Source organism: Anas platyrhynchos, chromosome 8 (assembly GCF_047663525.1).
Source record: "Anas platyrhynchos isolate ZD024472 breed Pekin duck chromosome 8, IASCAAS_PekinDuck_T2T, whole genome shotgun sequence".
NCBI lineage: Eukaryota > Metazoa > Chordata > Aves > Anseriformes > Anatidae > Anas > Anas platyrhynchos.
In genome coordinates this window covers 7,356,375-7,380,567 of record NC_092594.1, presented here as the reverse complement: position 1 = coordinate 7,380,567, position 24,193 = coordinate 7,356,375, and the positions used below count along the sequence as shown (strand labels likewise).

The following is a 24,193-nucleotide window of genomic DNA, read 5'->3' as shown; positions in this document are numbered from 1 at the left end:
CTAAGTGCACAGTCCAATCTCTTCTTAAATTCAGACAGGCTCGGTGCAGTGACCACTTCCCTGGGGAGCCTGTTCCAGTGTGCAACCACCCTCTCTGTGAAGAACCCCCTCCTGATGTCAAGCTATTCTTTTAAACCCGTAGAAATTTTTGGATTTATCTCAGTTTGGCTTCATGAAAACTGAAACTTGCTGTGCAAAGATCATTTTTTAAACCTTTTATAGCTTTATCAGCTGAGCTTTTTAGGCACGGATTTGGTCACCTTTCTGGATAATATTTGGCCCTCTCCCCCTTCCCCCAACAAGAAAAAAAGCTTAAAGACCACAGACTGGGACTTCTGGGAGGTGTAACTCTATTTTTCACCTTACCTAATACACACTGTTTCTTTGCTATATTAAACTTTCACCATGACTGTGACTTGTGGAAAACAGACTCCACAATCAGTAAGATTGTAAAGTAGGTATGTTTATTCAGCGCTGGGCAGCATGGGGGGTAGCCCTGCCAAAGTCATACGCACCTGATGCAGCAACATGCCTTGGTTTTATGCAGTAAAGAGTTACATATGCATGAAGTTTCACAATATGCCTATACATATTCATAACCTGTCCCCGCTTCATATTAAAATTAGTTCCAATGAGTCATTTCCATAAACTCCTCCCATCTGCACTTGCGCAGTGTATTCTGGTGGTGGTTGTTGGGGGTCGTGAGGATGAAGATTGATGATATCCTGTGAGGCAAAGTCCCTGGCAGATGAAGCTGCTGCCATCTATATACCAATCCTCTGCATCTTCTAGGGATGTATCCTTTAAGTCTGGTCAAATGGAGTATACCGTGTCCGTGGTCTTGATGCAGTCATGAATGGGTAATCTGTAAACTCTGTTACTAAGGAAAAAGGCTGTGTTCAGGGTATTAGTGAAAAAAAAAAAAAAAAAAAAAGGAAACTAATAGTCCAATATACACATTCCTTTTCTTCTTCAGTAGATATCACTTGTGTGTTACAACAATGTCCCCTTTTCCAGAAGGGGTCTTTCAAGCTTCAAGATCACAGTTCCCAAATATGGTGGGGCTATTCTTGAACCCCTGTGGTAACACTGTCCAAGTAGGCTGAGTTTTCCATCCTCTGTTAGGATTTTCCCATTCAAAGGCAAAGAGTTTCTGGCTTTCAGTTACCATGGGCAGGCAGAAAAAGGCATCCTGTAAATCTAGTACCATGAACCAAACTTGACTGTTTTTCTCAGTTTGTAATTCCAATCATTTTTCCCAATTTAAATTTCAAGCATTGCAAAAAAAATGCCTTTTCCTGTTGGCCAGTTGTTCCTCTTACATTTACAGACTAATTGACACAGAGGAAGAAGCTCCCGTAACCAACAACAAATTCAAGCCTCTCTCTTCGTTTCCTAGTTTTTCTTCAATTAGTGGACCTGCTAGAGTAGATGCCCCAGGACCCGTCATTCCTGACTGTTGTAAATTTATCCTGCAGCCTAAGACAATTTCTTTCTGATATTAGGGGCCAATTGCCCTAGAAAGAGGCTAGCCAATTGCCTCTATTTGCATTCTGAAGCCAGGTCCAAGTTCTTCTTATTATTTTTTTTTCCATTGCATTTCAAAGTTGGTCCAAAAATTCCATAGGGGTTTCTTTTGGACCTTGTTGGAACAGGTTCTCAATTCCCAATTTAACCAGATTTTGGTACTTACATAACAAATAGTTCATTATTTCTGAGGTGATTAGGGTCTCAGTGGGGGGATGGTCAGGGGAATGCAGTCATTGACAGTTCCCTGAGCAGTCCCACTGGCAATCTGAGCTCACACATGAACTCAGGTTGTTAACTGCTTTTCTGTTTCCATGACAACTCTCTCAGATCCATCATGGTCCCTTTGCCCCAGAGGTGTCACACCCATGATTTTGAGATCTCAGCCTCTGGTTGAGGCAGAACTATTAACATTCCTACATAAATCGGGGGTCGTGGGGATGAAGATTTGTCCTGGTTTCAGTTAGAACAGAATTAATTTTCTTCCTAGTAGCTGGTGGAATGCTGTGTTTTGGCTTAGGATGAGAAGAGTGCTGATAACACCCCAATGTTTTAATTGTTGCAGAGCAGCGCTTATACTAAGCCAAGGACATCTCAGTTTCTTGCTCCGTCCTGCCAACGAGCAGGCTGGGGGTGCAGTAAAAGCTGGGAGGGGACAGACCCGGGACAGGTGACCCAAACTAGCCAAAGGGGTATTCCATACCATCTGACGTCATGCTAAACAATATATAGGGGTGGTTAGCCGGGGGAGGGGGCCGGACTGCTCGGGGGTTAGGCTGAGCATCGGTCAGCGGGTGGTGAGCAATTGCATTGTGCATCACTTGTTTGTACATATTATTAGTGGTAGTACTATTGTCATCATTGTATTATTATTATTATTATTATTACTGTTATTATTATTTTCCTGTCTTATTAAACTGTCTTTATCTCAACTCACGGGCTTCACTTTCCATTTCTCTCCCCCGTCCCAGAGAGGGAGGGGGGAGGGTGAGCGAACGGCTGCGTGGTGTTTAGCTGCCGGCCGGGTTAAACCACGACAAGATTGATGACTCTTCCTCGTTACCACTAGTTGACCTCTTGTCTTTGCGCAGACTCAGCTGTTCCTTGGCTCTTGTCCATCCACAGGACCAGTTTCTACCAGTTTCTTAAGATAGGCTCACACTCTTATTAAGAGACTGACCTTGGTAAGGGACCCAAGGCTTCTTGCTTTAGTTAATTTGCTCAATGAACCATAATTAGCAAAGACACTAAGTAGCATCCCAATTTAATGCTGTCAGCGCTCTATCACTACTTGATAAGATTCTCCCAACTCCCTCTCTCACCCCGGCCCCTCCCAGACCCAGGCCCCAAAAGTGTACAAGCAGCTTCCCAACCTTCCCCCAGAGGCAGGTCACAGAAGTGTACAAGCAGTTCCCAACAGCCCCCAGATGCAGGCCCCGAACCCACCCCCACAGGCCCCAAAGGTGTACAAAAAGCCCCAATCCTCCCCAAGACCCGGGACCCAAAGGTGTTCAAGCAGCTCCTACAACCCCACCCCCCCTGAACCAGGTCCCTAATCTCGGACACAGGCCCCAAACCCTAAACATATGCCAAAAAAAAAAGTATTACTGTTAGTGCCAAATGTTACAGACAGGTCCAAATGCCCAGGCACAGGCCCCAGATGCTCAAGGCTAAGACATAACTTGACTTTACTGAATTACTGGAAAGCAGCTTTAATTCTCAGATAGGTGTGCAGGCTAGATAGGATGGGGCTTCACCTGAGGAAACACACTGTCATCAGGCACCACCATGCCAGACAAGCTTTTTCTGCTAGAACACCCTTCTCAGATGCCCTGCGGCATTCAAGTGACCTGTGCTTTATTCCAATTCTAAATTCTAATGTCACAGCCCACCTCGCCTATGGCACCTGATAAACAGAAGAGAAAGCGACCATACCATTTGGAAGCCATCCCTGCACAGGCCGCTCCTTGATGCTCTGTAACCTCTTCTCAAATCCTCAGCCAGTTCTGTGGAGAGCCTGCCATGGCACCTGCAAAGCAAGATGGATACCCTTCGCAGTCACCTTGTGCTACTTGGCCATTCTGCTCCAATCCAGCTTGCAACCAGCCCGCCCTTCTCGTGCTGCTCTTCAGAGCACAGCTTGGCCCCTCTGAGCCTGTGCGAGAGAAAGAAAAGCCTGTGAAAGAAAAAGAAAAGCATAGGCAGAGGCATCAACCAAAGCCACAGCACAGCTAGGACAGTTACTCTCATCTGCTTCCTTACCTCTGCCCCCTCACCTGCCCTGAAGGCAGATGCTTCCATCTGCTGTCTTAGGCCAGCTACAACACCTCTGAAATATAAACAGGATTTTTACTGTATTTTCTGTAGTTAGTAGTTAGGTAACTGTAGTGACAACCACACCCTTAAAGTAAGTGCTACATCTGTTCACTGCTTACCTTGCCAAAAGCAGCTCTGGTCGTCAAGTCCCGTGTTGTACACTGTGTTTCAGCTTTAATAAATGAAAATAGTCACAAGATAATCATTCAGCTGCCAGCATTAGCACCCATCCCTCAACAACACAAAGGACCCCATTTACAGTATCATCATTTCAAAACAGCAGCCCCCTTGCATCAGCACCTCAGAAGTAGACCAAGCCAGTCACTGAGCTGCTGAACGAGAGCTTGACAGTTCCGGAAGGTATTCTTTCCCTTGACTGGTTCCTCCTAAGGTTTATCTAAGGCTGGCAAAAAAAAAAAAAAAAAAAAAAAAAAAGGAAAAAAAAAGTCATCCACATCCGCAAGCTTTGACAATTCAACAACACATCTCTCCTCTAGCACTATTCAAGCACTATGCGAACAGCTGCTCGCAAACAGCTCAACTCTCCCACCTCCACATCTGCCAAACACCACTGAGATGACCGTGCCAGCTGCCCTTCAGTATGTGCCCAGAAGTAGACTGGATGTCTTTGCAAAAAACAGTGCGGACAGTGTATTAGTACACCCATGCACTGCCACATAGCTATCATCACTAACTGCCAGGCAGGACAGCTCCAGACCAAACACACATACAGGCACTCTACAAACATTACAAACAAAACACAGAACACAAGGTGCAAGAAAAAATGACCCCCAGAGGGAAGCCCTACTGCAACAGCAAGTCTGAACAGGTGCTCTGCAGCAGACCCAAGGAGAGACTCAAGTGTCACGACATGCGACTGGAAGCAACTGCCAGAACTGGGACGATGGAGGCATAAAAAGCCTGCCTTTAAGACTAGAGACCAGAACGTGCAGTGAAAACCCTGTAAGAAGACACTTAGGAAATGAACTCTCAAGCAAGAGCTCCTGATGTGACCCAGGTGATTTCTGCAAGAGTGAGGATGGAAACAGATGCGATCTAAAACCAAATGTGATGCACAAGACCTGAAACAGATCTGCACTTCTGCAGCGTCTGCAAGACAGGAAGTGCTCAGATCAGAGCCATGATGACGAAACAGGCATTTAGGACCTTTGGCACAGCTACCAAGTCCCTAGTCTAGTCAGTCCAGTGCAAAAAGCAAGAAGGATATCAAGACCCAAGGAGAGCATAACTCAGAACACACGCTGCAGAAGCAACACTACAAGACAGATGAACAGAAGGGAACTGTCCTGCCTGGCACACGCACTCACGCTACAAGGTACCCCCTGCTTCTTCTATTAGCCTGGTGACCCAGCCACAAGCAGCCTGAACATGACCCAGCCTGAACCGCCCTCACAGTAGCACTGAGTATATTCAGCCCGGTGGCTCCACGGTGCTCTGACTCCCAGCTCCCATAAGCCACCCCAGATATGCAAATACCAGGTGCCCCTCAACTTAGATCTCAGATTGCTGGATGGTAAATTCCCTCTGCCTCAAGACATGTACAGGCACTGAGAGACATCTTAGTCAATTGCCAGACTCATCATCATCTGCAAAAACAGAGTACCAACATTCACTACCATGCCGGCTCTGATGCCCACCCCCTCTGAAACGCTGACTACTACTGATGAAACATACTGTTGTGCAATACCTCTTTGTTCCCAGCTCCTTTACCTCAGCTGCTCATTAGCTCTACGTGAGAAATGCACCTGGGCAGTGCCACACTAAAATGTGCCCGAAGTCCGGGGGGGACCTGCATTCAGAGTTGTGGGGGCCAACCGCCCCGAGCCCCAAGGGACGGGCCTCGGGCGGTGCGGGGACTGGCTGTCCCAGGGCCTGGGGGGCTGGTCTCAGGTGGCACAGTTGCCAGCCATCCTGAGCCATGTGGAGCCAGGCTTGGGAGGCGAGGAGGCCGGTATTCCAGAAGCCCGGAGTTCTGGCTTCGGGCGGCACAGGTGCCAGCCATCCTGAGCTCTGGGGGTTTGGCCTCAGGCTCACAGGAACCAGCCGTCCTGACCCAAAGGGTAAGGCCAAAGAGACGACTATGAAGATGAAGAAGAAGAAAGAAAGAAGAAGAAAGAAAGAAGAAAGAGAAGAGGAATACTACAACAACTAAGAAGAAGAAGACGAAGAAGAAGAAGACCAAGGCGACCATGACGAAGAAACGAAGAAGATTAAAAGAAGAAGAAAAATAATAATAATAAGAAGAATACGAAAACAGTGACAATGATGACAAAGAAACTAAGAAGATTAAAAAAATGAAGAAAGAGAAGAAGGAGAAGGAGAAGAAGAAGCAGAAGAAGCAGAAGAAGGAGGAGGAGGAGGAGGGGGAGGAGAAGAAGAAGAAGGAGAAGAAGAAAAAGGAGAAGGAGATGAAGAAGGAGAAGGAGAAGGAGAAGAAGGAGAAGAGAAGGAAGAGGAAGAGAAGGAAGAGGAAATGGAAGAGGAATAGAAAGAGGAAGAAGAAACGAAGAAGACCAGGAAAAGGAAGAACAAGACAAAGAAGAAGAAGAAGAAACAAAGAAGACTAAGAAAACAAAGAAGAAGACAAAGAAGAAGAAGAAGACGAAGAAGAAGAAACTATGAAAATCCTGTGACTGCAAAAATAGAAGGCGGGGCTCAGGAGGAACAGCCAGTGTTGGAAATGAAAAAAAGCAGCTTGTTTCTTCAGAGTCTTATGCCTATTCTACTAGGAAAACAAAACAAAACAAAACAAGAGGAGAGGAGAACAACAGCGGGAAATTTACCTATCCACAGGTGTTCAATTGCAAAGCCTCCGCTGGAGGATCAACAGCTGTGAATTCAGCGTGCTTAGGAGAAATCAGATCTACGTCTGAACCACAACTATTTCAGTAGTATCACTAACTTATGTTACTCTGAAGAAGCAGTCAGCACCACTTCTATGTTAGGAAATAGCTGAACAGAGTCTGTTATTCACAGGAATTATTCAGGCAGGCTTCTTTAGGAAGGCTGGGTTTCACTAGAACATTACTAGCCTGTAAGCCTCATGGCATCACCTTCCATCTTGACTGCTAAACCTCCTTGCTCCCTACTATCTTCTTTGCCAAGATACAGCTGTCCACGCTTACTTTTCCTACTTGGCTGGACTGAATTTAAGAAGGGATCTTGCAACTCTTCCTCTTGTTTGCCACTTAATCATCACACCAAATGAAAACTATTTGCCTTTCACCTCTTTATTTCAGGCATTCTTTCCTAGTGGTCATTTAAAAACGGAAAGAAAAAGTCCATCAACTTTTTTTTTTAATATCCAGCAGACTGTTAAGTCACCAAGCACTTCAAGACTGTTGGAAATAATCTCTACATTAATAGAAAAGGAATTCCTCAAACACACTGCGGCCACTTACCTTTAACACACTCGTTGGATGAGACGGAGCTGTATTTCTTGCTTTCGCCTGCACTGGAAGGCTTCCCTTCCTTGTAAGGTTGTTTACTGCTCTCACTTCTGCATTGCTCACACGAAGAGCCATCTGGAGGATGGGATTCTTCCTTCTTCTCCCGCGTTATCTTCTGGAAACGAGGATCTAAGTGTTCCAAGGAGCCTTTCACTTTCCTGCTGTTTCTCTTTTTTCTTCTTTTTCTTCTCCTTTTTCTTCTTGTTTTACGCTTGCGATTGGCATTGTCAAAGTGCAGCACACAGAAACACAAATCGTGAAGTCTGAAAGAAACATGCAAGTTTAAAAGAGAAAAAAAGATGTGGCACTTGTTGCCTATATGAAACTTTATTTATTTTACCACAGGTGATGATTTGCAGCATGTCAGCTATTTTGTGGTGCTTTGTGCACACGCAACTTACTTTAGATGTAGCAAACTTAAGCCCTCAGATTGGAGGACCATAGGTCCTGGTTTGTACACAGATCATTAACAATGGCTAGCTCTGGAATACGTGCAAGCAGAAAAAAACTTTTAACCTAATCCAGAATGGTGTACGGATGTGTTTCCAACTATGTGGTCCAAAGCTAGTGCTCTGACACAATTCAGCAATAGCTTTCCTATCTTCACTGATCAACCTAACAACATGATCCCCAGCCAGCTGATGCTATCTAAGTAACTTAGAAACTACCAGGAAAAAAAAAAAAAAGAAAAAGAAGAAGAAGAAAAAAATAGAAGAAAAAAAAGGAGAAAAAAAAAAAGAAAAAAAAAAGAAGGAATACATGAGAAGCACCCAGAAAAGAATTAGAATAAAAAATGCGGAGTATGCTGGAATCCTTGCTTACTTGGAATCCTTCTCTCCATGTTTATCCTTAGACTTCTTTTTCTTCTAGAACTTGTGATATTTTTGCATTTTTTTCACCACCTAAAAGCTCCTTTTCTATCTTTCTGTCTTTCCTTTCTATTTCACTTTCACTACCTTCTGCACGGGTAGATTTTCTTTTTCTGTTTCCTTCTGTTTCATTTTTCTGGCGACAGTTCTCCAAATGAGCTGACACAGGTGGAAGCGCATGTCTTTCACGAGAATGTCTTCCAGAATGTTGCTGAGATACCGAGCATCGATGCAAGTCTGCTTGGGGTGTGCTAAAGCGACGTCCATCTTCATCTCTCAAGAGGGAACCGTGAGGCCATCCACTTTTGTAATGATAATGCTTATGTGACCTGCCGTAGTAAGTTGCAGTCCATTTGTCAAAGGCTGCAGCGCCGTGAGAGAACTTTCTCTCTCTACTGTCTCCTGTCGCATGAGGTGAATAGTAATCATTGTAATAGCTACATCTTTCCCATCTCCGTGCTTCATCTCGATAGTATCTTTCTCTGCTCCAACTTCTTTCCCCTTTGGATCGGGAATATCTATTGCTACCTTGTTCTGATCTTCCTCCGCTGCCAGATCTGTACCTTGAATATTTGACTGCTCTTCTGCCATTCTCAGGGCTGTTTCTTTCACCAGGGAAAGATCTGCACCTGCTTCCCTCCCAGTGCTCCTGCTTGTGACGCTTTTGCTCAACAACTTCCACGCTCTGAGAACACCTCCTCTTGCTGGAAGGACCTGCTTTTTGACTCTCCTTCTCTTCACTAGGAGCATCTTCCCTCTTGCTTTGGTAATGCTCTTTCTCAGTGTTTTTAGTCTTGTCCTTTCTACCTTGGCATCTCTCTGCAATAGCTGAGGAGGAAAGCTTTTTAGAGCTACATTCAGTGTCACACTTGAGAGAGGAAGTTTGCCGCAATTTCTCACCAGGCTCAGAAGTCTCTTTGCCGTACAAAACATTTTCATTAGAAATGAGGTCACGTTCTTTTGATCTTCTTGGTTTCTCCTTGTCTCCACCGTCATCACATTGGTACTGTGCGAGGTATTCATCCTTCCCAGTAGATTTCGGAGGGTCCGCGACACTGCACAAAATAAAATCACATTTCTCACTTCTGCTGAAGGATGTGAAGATTAAGAGTAAAACCTTCCAAAGGCAAACAAACAAACAAAAACCTCCGGGCTACAGGAACACTCGCAAAGATATGCCATTTAGAAACCTCTCCTGCGATTAGGACACCTTCTCCAGCTCCCAGAGAAAGTGTTTTTTCCCCTCTTGCTTCTGAAGCCATTGCACTAAAAAAGCACACGCATCTGTCTCCCTCCACATGCTGCTCTGAGAAAAAAGGCATAGGGGCGAGCGGGGATCAGCCAGTGTTTCTCCAGACAGTGGAGAAAAATGGGAAAACGTTCTATGAAGGAACACGAGTTCTCCTTGAGGCACCAACCTGCATCAGAGTGATATGCTCAGTTCTGATCAGTAGTTCTGTTCGTAACGCTGGACATACAGCATGGAATTGTACTAATTTAAATCCTTCCATTAAATACTATTAGTAGACAGATAAAACCGTAACGAACTTCCATAAGGTCTTGTCTTAATCAGACTGTGCTCATTTTACCTCGTTTCCTCTGACAAGCTGTTCAGCTGGCTGGCTGTGAGGGACTCCGTGATGACTTCTCGATTGACTGAAGGCATAGCTCCAGGCATCTGCAATCAAAACGCACAAGTCAGCAGACAAAAAAATACTATTTGTAGTAGTACTGAGGACTAGTCTTGTCAGAATTTCTCCATTAAATGGTAAGCAAGACCGTTTTGAGTTGTATGCATTATCTACACTTCAAAGATAACCCCAACTCACCTCCCAAAATCTACTTTATGAAACTTAGGAATTTTTATCTCAGCTGAGCTTAAGTTGACAAGTTCTAAGGTAAGCTCAGGTCTGCAAATTCTAATGGGATAATACCACAAAGTCTTACAATCACATTTGTGCTGTGTTTTCTCAGTATTTCACCTGAATTAGGAACACAATAAACACTCCCGAATACATCATAGGTGAGAAATTCTCGATGGAGCAAATCTATGTTTCAAGCAATCCATTTGTTTTAGAAAAGAACATCTCAGAAGGTTTAACAGGTTCAACTCGGCAAGTGGAATCATCAAGTTTCAGTCCGTTTTCTTTCGATTCATTAACTAACCTAATAGCACCGTTTAGTGAATCAGTTTTTGGCAGCTCATGCTGGGATCTTCCTTCGTCAGCATTCTGACAGGAAGAACTGGAATGCTGCAATGTACGGACTACCTTTCCAACCAAAATTCCATTAGAGGACATTGCATTGCAATTCCTTTTAAATAAGCCCTTTGACTCCTCCTCAGATTTTCCTGAAGATTCTGCACCGTAAGGGACTGTGTTATCAGAGCTGAGTTTAGGATTTTCATTCACTGTTGGCTCCACAAAAATCTCATCAGAAACTTTTTTGCTTGTTTGCATTTGCTTCATTTGCATTACCGAATTTGTAATTGTGGATGAAGGAACAGCCTGGTAGAGATCTTCATCCTCCGCAGCACTGCTAAGACAGTCAGGCTGTGACACAGTCCGACGAGCAGGCAATTTATTGTGAATACTGGTGGTGATCTTCTGTTTTCTTGACGGATCAGTAATTGAAGGCCTGGTAATTGTCTGGTTTTGAACACAGGCCATTGGTGGTGCTGAAGATGGCCTTTTTAGGGTGACACCAGTGGTCTTTGCGTCCTCTTTTATGGATCCATTTCCATTTAAACGGCTTGAATTCTGTATTTAAAAAGAAGAAATGGCAAGATGGATTAACGCAAACACTGCATTTAACATTTTGAAACACAAAACTCTCCTACTGAGTATTTCTACAAATGGTCTTAACACCTACAAAGAAAAACACACTGCCCTTTAAAGATAAATGCAAGTCCAATAAGCGTATTCAATTCCTGCTTTTGGTTTACAGCCGATTGGAATCAAATTAACATCATCTTTGAAAACCAGCCAAACAACTTAACATTACCTGCTGCTATTCCCAAATATATTTATTTTCCCCTTTAAACATACCCTGAAAAGCCTGAAGTAATTGTTCTGGTGCTCAGGAATAAGACAATTAGTTTTCCCTGTCTTAGCTAAAGTGACGACGATAGGAAAAACAAGTCCTCTTTTAAATGATTCGAGGATTAGTACACTCTGCTTAAATTGTCAAAGAGCGTAGCTCTCTGTGCTTTAGAAAGCTGTCTTGGAGGTATAAAGTAATGGAGTCGCATGGCTGCACAATTTAGCAGTAACCACTGTTTGAATGACTCTGGCTGTAGCATGAAGGCTGTGAAGAAAGCTGCAGCATGGGAAGGAAAACAAAACTAAGATGCTGAAAACCAAACAAAAAACCCCACACCAAACCCCAAACCCACTAGCAGTTTGGTGCCGTTACCTGCCCTCCCACTTCCCTGAATTACCTTAATCATATGAGGAAGAAGTCGTGGTCCCATAAATCCAGCCTGCTTACTATTAGCCCCCTGCTGACCAGGAGGGAATGAACAGGGATAAGATGGTGCTGGCAAGTAAAACGCACGTTCTCCAAGTGTCAAATCATAGCGCCTTCAGAAAAGAGCAGTGATCGTAGTTTAGTTTTTCTTTCAGCCTACTCTTGGATTAAATCCCATCCTATAATTTTAGAGGAACAGTTCATACGATATGGAAGCCTTCTCTACAGAAGGCTTCGCCAAGACTACAAACTGAAAAGGAGAGAACAGTCTTCCTACTAAGACTATCACTTTCAGAACAATAATTCATTCTTACACGACAGATGACCTTCATTTCTCTCCTTCTCTAAATTAGCCAGCTACAGGTAACACATAGATAGCAATTTACACAAGTGCTGCAGTTTCAGGCCAAGCAACAAAAGATAATAAATGACACAGAGAATTTCAGGTTAGACAGAACTGAATTAGACAAATAATAATCTTTCCCTGGGATAGCAAGAAAAACACTTGCAAAACAGAAAAATATCAATAACAGGAAAGTAAATCTCTTCTGAACACATGTTAAGATTTGTTATTACCTGATATAAAAAAGTATGTAAGCTTGCTGACCAAGAACTCTCTTAATGTCAGTACGGACTACTTTAGCATCATTCATCTGATACCAAAGTCCATTACCAGCCTGCAAATAAAGACAACCATTTCTTTAGGTGAATTGCACGTGTTCCAAATGAAATCACGGATAGGAACAAAATACACACGTGTCAAATAAAAATATAATGAAATCTTTTTCCCTAGAAACAGTAGCTGCTAGTCACGCTTTCACTGGTTTGCCAGCACAACCTTTACCCTGTTAGAAATGCTGTTGACTTCTACCTTTACATAGCATATATAGTGTCCTGAGTGACAGCTGACACCGCGATGTACCAGCACCGCGTATAAGGCATAGAGCAGTGGTTCTCCCATTGACTGTGACATGTAGGCTCTCAGGTCCAAATACTCCGGATATTTCACCTCCTAAAGAGAGACCAAGAAGATAGAAAAATTATCCCAGAGTACTTCGTGGACTAGCCAGAGAAAAACACTTCCAAAAAACACAGACTAGAATTTATTTCTAGAATATATTTCTAGAAGATATTTCTTGATTCACTACAAATAAGTCTTCCCATAAACAATGTTTAAGACTAGAAGTTGCAGAGAACTGTTTCCTGATGAATCAGCCTTCTCAGAGGAAAGCATATGCTTCTTGTCAAGCGGGAACTTTATTGATATTAAGAGAAAGAATAAGCCATAGTCGTTAGTCTACAATTACTGTCTGAAAATATTAACAACTTTCAGCTTTGGGGGATGTCCCATTACACGATGATATAGTTGCATTACAGTGGTAAATATACCTTGTTGATCTTTCCACCTGTGAAATCTGCAAATCTTTTCAGTGATATTGTGAGAACCTTGGAAGAACGGTGTATGGTAAATCTCTTGGATGCAGGAACCATCTTTTTACACCTTAAAAACAAGCAGAGATAACTGTTTGAAGGCATCTTCTTTTTTCGCCCCCAAAACAAACTCGTTTTAATGTCTCACGCACGCCTATGCTATTTGAATGACATTTACTTGCATAATAGGTTGGTCTTTTTTCTTTTCATAAACCCATGCACTGCGTGTCAGGTTTGTTAATACAGTGAAGAAGGTAAATTCTCCCAAAACCCCGGGCATAGCGGGAACAGGAATCTCTCACGAAAGGGTATTACCAGGTTGGATGGCAAGGTACCATTTCTTGGTCTACAAAAGTGGCTATTTGAACTCCAATCCTGGATACATTCTTTCAGCTTTCAAGGGAAATACAAATAATGAAAGTGGAACGAGAGAGCCTTGGTCCCCAGGACTAGAAATTGCAAATAATCTCCAACATAGGTCGTCTATCAACATCAAAAATACAACAGAAGCACATGGTCATTCTACAGGAGGGAGACATTTAACAGTAGGAAATCTTCATGTACTGAGCTTGTCTGGAAAGACACTGAAACTGTCTGCCATCCTTGGAAACACAATAGTTCAGTTTGATACATTGCCCGCTCCAAGGTAGGACCTACAGTGTAAGCAGTGAAAATTAGCCACTAGCCCAGGGAACAACGGAAACTGGGCAGTTTACATCAAGAAAAGTACTGTCGAGAGCTAATAAATAGAAAGAACAAAAGTATCTCTTTTTGAATTCTGATGGCAAAATACGAGCCAGAGAATTGCAAACCCATAGGGAATGCCTCTGAACAAGACTTCCCCCCTCCAAAGAAACAAAAATCCAAGTGTTTTATAAACTTCCACAAAACTCGTAAGTAGATCCAAAGTTTAGAGGTAGTCCAACAGAGTCATGCAACATATAAAACTGACATCTAGGATTAAGACCTAATTCGTCAAAATCTTACTCGCTACATTTATAGCAATTCTCTCCACCCAGCTCTTCAGGTTTCACAAAGAGTTCCAGAGCTCTGGTAACAGATGAAACCGCCTAGAGGAGCGAGAAAGAAGAGCGTAAAGTCACCGTAAATTCAAAATTCCAGAGACGTACTAGTAGTTTATAAGAGAATCTTACTAACATACTCCAGCAATCTACTATGAGCACTGTGAAGAAGGAGGCAGAAAGAGCATGCTCAGCATTGACCTCACCTGGAAGTCATTTGACTTCGGAACAAATACTTTTCCAGTAGCCTAGACAGCATCTATAGTGTGCTTTGTCATCAATACTGGGGACAAATTCATCAGTCTAACAATTAGATGTACATTGGGGTAGAACAACAGAGAAGTATGACAGCACTATAATTTTTGCAGAAAGAGAATTCTTTCCCCTTTAACCCAATGCAAATGTGGAGACTATTTACGTGGGTTCCACAGAAGGACAAAGTCCAGTCCACTTCCTTAGCACCACCAAGCTCTTATGTTTTAACATTATATGTGGTTTGGTTTTTCAAGGTAAACAAGTTTAATTTAGAAAGTTATGCATGTACTTAAACATCATGAATTATATTTAGAAAACATCTTACCTTTATATCCAAAGTGATATCAAGAAATGCCTCATACGTATCCGAAACTGCTTTGCAATTCAAGCACTTCACTGGAAGCAAAATATAAATGCTTAACCTTATGTGAAGGAGACTAACTGTCCAAATTCAAGTTGTTGACAGATACTACTTTAGACAAACTACAGACTGCTTTACTACCGACAAAAGACACAGATCAGTTCTAAGGACAGGAATATTTTTTAAAGTACCTCTCGATCTTAGAAATCCTCCAAATATTTGATGAATGATGGTGGTAGCTTGAGAAGATCTGTCCAATCTGGAAATAAATTAGAATCAGACCTCAGAAGATTTAAGGCGCACAGTTAACTCTTCAAAGAGTTTTATGAAAACTAAGGATGATGTAGACTTTCGTTGCTGATAGTAAATAAGGCACTAAAAGGTGCTAGAGATCATTTTTGATAGTAAATAAAGGACTAGAAGGTGCTAGAGAATGTATGAAAGTGAACTTGTTTATGCTTACTCGGTGCTTCCATTCAAGCACGCTTCCTGCATAGCATCAACAGTATAGCGCAAGAACTCGTGTGCGTCTTCTTGACTGCCAAAACGGAAATGTTGTCCTATTCCTAAAGAAGAAGATGATAGTATTCACCTCATTTAAAAATGAAATCATTCTTGTATTTCTAAAATCTCTCTTCTTTCTAGTGTTAAAACCACTTATACACATCAAATAAGTATTTGAAGATTACAAGCTATCGAAAAGAAACACATCTGAAGCCACTTACGACTGAGATTACTGATAACATGCGTAGGCTCGATGGCATCAACAGTGCAACGCAGGGCCTGGTTAATGTGAGTCTCCATTGTGCACATCATGCAAAAATCTTGTTCACGACCTGAAGAGTGAAAGAAGAAAGCATCCCAGTCCAGCAAAATATCCATAACTACAAACAAACATCTAAGTAAAATTTAAACTATAGATACGATATCCACTCTCCTTGCTACATTCTATTCTCCCAAGATGCCAATGTCCCAACAGTCTTGTAACATTTCGTTTCACACAACTTTACAGAATAAAAATATCCACTAAGCCTGTATTCAAATGCATTTTGTGATGAGAAATCTAAAAGACTACTGCAAAGTCACATTTGTAAAGGCTGACAGGAATGTGAACTCCACAGGCTGAAAAATGTATTACTCTCTAAAATTACTACTAAATGCATTACTGTCCAATGCACTTCATTATTCCCACGAAGCAATAAATGATCCTTTAATAAATACATAAATAAATAAATAAATAAATTCATTCATTAAACAAACAGTGCATTAATTGCACTCCATATGCTATTCGGAGCCCACTGCTAATACAGTGCTCAAAGCCAGCTTCTACAGGTAAAATCAGGCAAATAAGCTTGTCTCAGAATCACTGCTGTTCTTTCACCTTCAGAGCTGTCCAACAGATTCGAAATACTGTTAGAAAGTACTCACATGACTGGCCGTGCTCGAGAGAAAGCATGTAATTGGCAAGTGGGGGTGTGTAGGTCAAACACTGTAGAGTAGCATTAAGAAAACATGTGTTGCCAAGATTGTACAGGCCAACTCCAACACTTTGTGTTTCTCGCCAATCCATACAAATCTTCTCAGGTGGAAAAAGAATGCTCTGTGGTGGAGCAATTCCATCATTAACGACTGCAAGAAAGTTAAATTTAAAAAGAGATTTTGTTTGTTTGTTTCTAAGGAAGGTATTTAAAAAAATACTATTCTGCAGGAGCACCTAGAGGAGCTAGCTACAATCCAAGCCAGAAAAAACTTATTGCAGACAGCTTTAATACCGCCAAATTCAAATTGGCTGGTCAACACAATGTTTTGGGGAAAAAAAAAAAAACAGCTTTCATCAACCATTTTAATTTTTCTAAGGCAAGGCTAACTGCCATTCTGTTTGTAGTACCTAATGCCAAGTTCCTCTCCATCTATAATCTTTAACCTGATTAACTCAGCTACTGTTTTTTTCCTTATTATAACTTAAACCACAAGCTTAGACTTGAAATTATACGGAAAAAAGGTAAAAACTAGTAACTAGGAATGACGGTACCCCTACAGATACCAGATCTTTTCCTGAGCAATGTTATCATTCAAAAAACGTGTGAAAAATGGAAGCTGTGAATAGCAACAATCAAACACTTTTCTTTGCAAAACGGAAAAGACATGGATGAATCTGTGCATTACAAAAAGCTCCCCATATTTCTCTGTTGACTGTAAATATATCAAAATTAATTTCTGTAACATCAGTCACTTCAGTTGCCTTAGGGGATTTGCTTTTGAAGTCTTTGTTCACACTAGTCCCCTTCTCTATCAGTGCAACAAGTAAGAACTGCATTTTCTACTTTTGCTTTGAAGAAAATGGAGTCAGGATAAAGCTCACACTTACTTAGATCTCTTGGGGCAAAAGCCTTAGATTTTTCAGATGATCTACAGTAAATAGCACCTCCACGTCCTTGGGCCACAGAGACTTGGCTTGAATCTTCTGCAGGCGGTATCTGGCCCCAGTTTGCGGTGCGTGACATCAGTGTTTTAGTACTTGGTTTCTTGGATTTGCCAGACCGCCTTGAAGAGGGCTTTTTAGACTTTGAAGATTTGGGCTTCTTAACTACGGTCATTGTTGACATCTGCGACAGAGACAGAAGTTCTGGTTGACGTAAGAATATCAAGAAACATTCCAAGAAGAAAAGAGTAGCAGAAGTCCTGTCACTTAATCTCAAAGAAACAGCCTTAAGAACTAAATCGCTGGTATGAATGATTTAAAAAGAATCCCCAAACTAAACACACAAAGTGAAAATTTCCATCTAAACTCTATCGGTATTACTTTTAGCTTCTGCAGAACTAGTGGCTGATGCCATTTCTTTCACTTCCGTAGGATTTTAATCCATTACAACTCTGGAGTCTTTTTAATATAAAAATGTAGAAGACATTCTCTGAGGGGAATCAGTTATTTATTGATTTCCAGAGTTGCACAATTATCTGTTAATTATTACCTATGGTCTAATAGATAATTGTTGCAATTATCTATTGCTGGCGTTAGTAACGGAACACTATTACTTCACTGCCTGCGTTTTTCTGTTTCGTGTGCACAAAGGTACCCAGAACTCACTGCTCCTTTTCTTCTGTCTTTCCAGGGATCGCCCTCTACCTCACTGTCTACTGCACCAATCATGAGGGGGTTGTTGTTATTCTATAATGAGCCTATCTTTTAAATACACCTTTTCTGGGCGTCACTTTGTGATAGCAAGTTAATTTGTGAGGGCTCCTCAGTCTACATCATGTGGTCGCTTTTTCCAGGTGAAAAAGCGGAGCCGTAAGTGGCAGTACACTAAAGCCCTGGCATGTTGAGATCCAAGAAGAGAGATGTTTGGCCCTCCTTCTCACTCCTGGGAACCATATACCTCAAAACCCACAGAGGATGGGCTATATCTCAGAGAAATCTTGGGAAAGGAGAGCATGAAGAGCACGTTTGCAAATTTATTTCTCCCTGGGCTTCTTCTGCTTCTCCAAGAAATACGAGTTTGAATATAACTTTGGCAGCAGTACTTCTGGTGTTTTACTCCTATCACATTTAAAACTCCTACAAAAAACTGAAACGTTAGACTAAAAAGCAGCTCTTTCCGTTCTGCTTTGTAAAGTTGCACGTTTTCCTCATGCAAAACAACAGGGCAATGTAAGCTAGAAACGGAAATGCTGAATGTAAAACAAAACAAAACAAACCTCAGCCCTCCAGGACAAAAGCCAATAACTGCTACAAAGTTCTTTTTAAAATGCTGATTAGGTTTCAAGGTGATACCGCTTTAAATAAGCATAATTGTGTGTCCGTAGGCAGAAGCTGAATAATGACAGGATGAACTTCTATACTTCATGTTTTGTTACTGTCTTACTGTAGCACGCAGGGACTTGTTACCTATAGGGAAACCACTAACCTAATGGAGGGTTTAAAACATAAGCTAGTTTGTTATACCAAAATGACTGAGAGAACAAAGCATAAAGTGCTTTCAGATTTCTAGCACGCCTTGATTGCTATCCATTAAACTTCAGACACGTTAAACAAAACACAGTAAATAAGAAAACTCCTAGACCCACAGCTGGCAAATTGTGTGCAGAGGTTGTAACTAGAACTTTTTTCCCTTGACATTTTACATTTAAGATTGATTTTAAATCCATTCTATACACACTTTCCGTTCCTGAAAAAACAATACGCAAACCTGAAAAATGCATTTACACGAGAAATGAAGTCGTCCTTGTCCGACTGGAAGACTAAGGTGACAGCTCCTGGGCTCAGGGATTTTCAGATAAGCTCCGATCTTCACCAGTGACAGCTCCTTTTTTCGGATTGAAAGAGAAAATGTTTCAGCAACACACTGAAAACACACTTAAGGGACAAGAAACAACATTAAGACTGTAGTGAGAAGGAGAAAAGAAAAACAATACTGGGGAAGAAAGGAAAAAGGAAAAAGGAAAAAGGAAAAAGGAAAAAGGAAAAGCCTTGATCTTTATACTGACCAACGAGATAAGCCTTACACATTTTTAAGTTTATTTTTGACAACTGATTGAGGCGTTACCAGGATTAAGTACGATTCAAGAGCAAATATTAACACTAGAAAGAAGAAATCCGATCCACCACCACTGTTTCAAAATACATCCATTTCTAATGTGGAGATAACGTCTCTCTGACAAGGTAGTAGAAAAACTGTAAATACCGACAGAGCGTCCTCTCCTGATGTTCCATATACATACCGATGCTGTTCCTACACCTACGCTCTGAGCATAAATTTATGTTGACATGAGTATCGGGTGTTACTCCTCTCTTTGTTTGCCTTGAGAGACACACCTCTTGTCCACTGAAAAGTAAACTCAAGATTCCAGATCAGTTAAGACAGTTGCTATCCCCCCATTCAGAGTTCTGCAGCAGCACTGTTCAGATGTGTTTAGCAGTCTCTTTAGAAAACGTTATCACTTAGGACCTGCTTCTCAGTAGGTACACGTTTGGCCTCTGCTTAACAGAGAGTCAATCCCAGCTTAAGCTTTCGTACAAGAGCCCCTTCACGAAACGGACTTGGGCCCTGACATAACTGAGTTTAACCTTTAACCTTGAAGCTTCCTTAAAGAAGGAAGCAGCACCCAGGCCAGGAAATAGAAATTAATCATCACTTTACCCTGAAACGCAGTGAGCTATTCTGTGCTGGCAGGATTGCTGCTGGGCTGGCCAACGAGGCGGCGGGCAGCTCCCTGGGGCCACAGGGCCTGTCACAGGGAGCCGCCGGGGGTCTCCAAGGTCCGGGAACAGCGGCAACAGCGAGGACAGAGGGGACAGCAGCGAGAGCAGCAGCCACCTCAGCCAGGGCCATCTCAACAACCGCCACAACGGCCTCGGAATGCCACCGAACTCGGAGCTCTAGCGTGACGCCTTTTGAACCTGGCCGCTGGAAGGACCTGCTTTTTGACTCTCCTTCTCTTCACTAGGAGCATCTTCCCTCTTGCTTTGGTAATGCTCTTTCTCAGTGTTTTTAGTCTTGTCCTTTCTACCTTTGCATCTCTCTGCAATAGCTGAGGAGGAAAGCTTTTTAGAGCTACATTCAGTGTCACACTTGAGAGAGGAAGTTTGCCGCAATTTCTCACCAGGCTCAGAAGTCTCTTTGCCGTACAAAACATTTTCATTAGAAATGAGGTCACGTTCTTTTGATCTTCTTGGTTTCTCCTTGTCTCCACCGTCATCACATTGGTACTGTGCGAGGTATTCATCCTTCCCAGTAGATTTCGGAGGGTCCGCGACACTGCACAAAATAAAATCACATTTCTCACTTCTGCTGAAGGACGTGAAGATTAAGAGTAAAGCCTTCCAAAGGCAAACAAACAAACAAAAACCTCCGGACTACAGGAACACTCGCAAAGATATGCCATTTAGAAACCTCTCCTGCGATTAGGACACCTTCTCCAGTTCCCAGAGAAAGTGTTTTTTCCCCTCTTGCTTCTGAAGCCATTGCACTAAAAAAGCACACGCATCTGTCTCCCTCCACATGCTGCTGCTCTGAATAAGAGCCAGAAGATTCAAAACCACCCTATTTGGTCTCCCCACATAGCCGAAAAAAACACCAGTTGAAACAGAGTTTTCTACCTCTCTCCCACAAATTTACATTCACATATCCTATGACTGCAAAAATAGAAGGCGGGGCTCAAAAGGAACAGCCAGTGTTGGAAATGAAAAAAAGCAGCCCGTTTCTTCAGAGTTTTAAGCCTATGCTACTAAGAAAAAAAAAAAAAAAAAAAAAAAAAAAAAACAAGAGGAGAGGAGAACAACGGCGGGAAATTTACCTATTCTCCAGGGGTTCAATTGCAAAGCCTCCGCTGGAGGATCAACAGCTGTGAATTCAGCGTGCTTAGGAGAAATCAGATCTACATCTGAACCAAAACTCTTTCAGTAGTATCACTAACTTATGTTACTCTGAAGAAGCAGTCAGCACCACTTCTATGTTAGGAAATAGCTGAACAGAGTCTGTTATTCACAGGAATTATTCAGGCAGGCTTCTTTAGGAAGGCTGGGTTTCACTAGAACATTACTAGCCTGTAAGCCTCATGGCATCACCTTCCATCTGGACTGCTAAACCTCCTTGCTCCCTACTATCTTCTTTGCCAAGATATAGCTGTCCACGTTTACTTTTCCTACTTGGCTGGACTGAACTTAAGAAGCGATCTTACAACTCTTCCTCTTGTTTGCCACTTAATCATCACACCAAATGAAAACTATTTGCCTTTCACCTCTTTATTTCAGGCCTCCTTTCCTAGTGGTCATTCAAAACTGGGAAAAAAATAGTCTACCAAGACGGGGTGTTTGGATTTGATAATAAATCTGCAGACTGGTAAGTCATCAAGCACTTCAAGACTGTTTGAAATAATCTCTACATTAATGGAAAAGGAGTACTGCACACTTCTGCTCTGGAAGAAAATCACGGAAAATGTCAACTTTGATTTTAGATGTTGAATTTGTTGCAGTGAGATCTTCTTCATCGCATGATTCTATTTGGATTTAAACCATAGTATCTATGGAGAGACCAAGAGTAGGACAAGAACAGCACAGAGTTCTGCATGAAGCCCATCAGGAGCTCAAGTTTGTATTCTTTGTATTCAAGTTGATCCTTCTCTTGCTGGAAGGACCTGCTTTTTCTTTTTAGTCTCGTCCTGTGTGTCTTGGCATCTCTCTGTAACAGCTGAGGAGGAAAGGTTTTTAGAGCTACATTCAGTGTCACACTTGAGAGAGGAAGTTTGCCGCAATTTCTCACCAGGCTCAGAAGTCTCTTTGCCGTACAAAACATTTTCATTAGAAATGAGGTCACGTTCTTTTGATCTTCTTGGTTTCTCCTTGTCTCCACCGTCATCACATTGGTACTGTGCGAGGTATTCATCCTTCCCAGTAGATTTCGGAGGGTCCGCGACACTGCACAAAATAAAATCACATTTCTCACTTCTGCTGAAGGACGTGAAGATTAACAGTAAAACCTTCCAAAGGCAAACAAACAAACAAAAACCTCCGGACTACAGGAACACTCGCAAAGATATGCCATTTAGAAACCTCTCCTGCGATTAGGACACCTTCTCCAGCTCCCAGAGAAAGTGTTTTTTCCCCTCTTGCTTCTGAAGCCATTGCACTAAAAAAGCACACGCATCTGTCTCCCTCCACATGCTGCTGCTCTGAATAAGAGCCAGAAGATTCAAAACCACCCTATTTGGTCTCCCCACATAGCCGAAAAAAACACCAGTTGAAACAGAGTTTTCTACCTCTCTCCCACAAATTTACATTCACATATCCTGTGACTGCAAAAATAGAAGGCGGGGCTCAGGAGGATCAGCCAGTGTTGGAAATGAAAAAAAGCAGCCTTTTTCTTCAGAGTCTTAAGCCTATGCTACTAAGAAAAACAAAACAAAACAAAACAAAACAAAATAAAACAAAACAAGAGGAGAGGAGAACAACGGCGGGAAATTTACCTATTCTCCAGGGGTTCAATTGCAAAGCCTCCGCTGGAGGATCAACAGCTGTGAATTCAGCGTGCTTAGGAGATATCAGATCTACGTCTGAACCACAACTATTTCAGTAGCATCACTAACTTATGTTACTCTGAAGAAGCAGTCAGCACTGTTTCTATGTTAGGAAATAGCCGAACAGAGTCTGTTATTCACAGGAATTATTCAGGCAGGCTTCTTTAGGAAGGCTGGGTTTCACTAGAACATTACTCCGCAAGTCCCTTCTATTCCTTTTCCCCTTAGAATCTGGGATGTTTCAGCTAAAAAGGAGGGCAGAAACACTCTCTGTAGGTCTCCACCATGTAGTAAAACAGCGCTGTGTACCTGGTTAACTTCTGCAGCCAGCAAAGCATTGCTATTTGCAGCAGTGCCCTGACCCCAGCCTCTTGCTGAGCTCCGTCCTGTGCTTCTCGGATGCTCCCGCTGCTCAGACACGGGGGCTTAGAGAGCCACCGGGCCAGCACAAGCCCCCGAGCTCACTGTCAAACTTCACATTTGGCATCTTTCACTTCACCATCGCCGCCGGACGAGGAGCCCAGCAATGCCTGACGCCGCTCCGGGCTCACCTAAACGCGGGGCAGGAAATTCAGATTCAAAGCTGTGAAGGTTTTTCTTAGTGAAAACATGGAATGAGTGGCCATCGGTGACTAACCTTACAGGAAGGCATTCACTTTGTGAATGCTGCAGTGAGTGAAGACTGAAGGCATTTTCTGAGTGACCTAAGGAGAGCCCTCCCTGAAAAGCAGGACGTTTTATTGTCTATGTAACATCTCCTTTGAAGGCTCGAGCACGAGATACACCAGGTTTAAAATCTCAAGACACGGATCTGCCACCACAGAAGCAATACATTTCATCTACTAAGCCTAAATACCGTATTTTGCCTCCTCTGTAGGTTTAAAAAAACACGGCCACGCTTGAAGGAATGCATTCTCAGATATTCTACGTATTTACAGTGCTTTAATTAATACCACAGACATGTTGTGCTGTTGAGGGGAATTTGCAATTACATTTTCATTTCCAACCAAACGCAGCCTGACACAAATTGGGAGCAACAGGAACTAATCATCTGGAAGCCGGGATATGCATCATTCTCCATTTTCTAAGAAAATGACAAAAATATAAAACCCCAGCAGTCTGAGAATGTGAGCGCTGAGGTAAAGGCCTGATCAAACAAACGCGCACAACTATGATTTGTCCTTTTAACTCAGCAAAAGTCTGCAAACTGCCATGGTAGCAAATGAGGAGAAGGAGCTGGTATTTACAGAAGTTGCAGCTGAAGATTCAGATAAACCATTCGGGTCGATGCTCCCTTCCTGCAGGTTTAAGCTGCGGTCACATCGCCTATTTCAAACCCTTTTGATTTCTACCAGTCACCCCAGATCCCACCTATTCTGCACGTTTTCCAATCAATGAATTCGCTACATGATTTCTGGGGCAGAAGAGCAGGCCTGGTGAAGAGGAGCATGCCTGGTG

At 42.4% G+C, this 24,193-nt stretch overlaps 1 protein-coding gene across 1 annotated transcript; it reads right to left on the bottom strand.

Moving 5' to 3' along the window:
• Positions 1 to 366: 366 nt before the first annotated feature.
• On the bottom strand, positions 367 to 19,113 carry LOC140003119 (ubiquitin carboxyl-terminal hydrolase 42-like). The gene is made up of 21 exons (XM_072041938.1): positions 18,927 to 19,113; positions 17,088 to 17,325; positions 16,148 to 16,348; positions 15,445 to 15,555; positions 15,183 to 15,285; positions 14,911 to 14,978; positions 14,684 to 14,754; positions 14,069 to 14,151; positions 13,040 to 13,151; positions 12,522 to 12,662; positions 12,227 to 12,327; positions 11,622 to 11,763; positions 10,660 to 10,941; positions 9,772 to 9,860; positions 8,136 to 9,237; positions 7,266 to 7,576; positions 4,144 to 4,246; positions 3,963 to 4,015; positions 3,790 to 3,856; positions 3,463 to 3,682; positions 367 to 880 (listed from the first exon to the last, which is right to left on the bottom strand). The coding sequence occupies exons 2-15, from the start codon at positions 17,323 to 17,325 to the stop codon at positions 8,163 to 8,165; spliced, it is 2,817 nt and encodes a 938-aa protein (XP_071898039.1). The 5' UTR covers positions 18,927 to 19,113; the 3' UTR covers positions 367 to 880; positions 3,463 to 3,682; positions 3,790 to 3,856; positions 3,963 to 4,015; positions 4,144 to 4,246; positions 7,266 to 7,576; positions 8,136 to 8,162.
• Between the last annotated feature and the right edge of the window lie 5,080 nt (positions 19,114 to 24,193).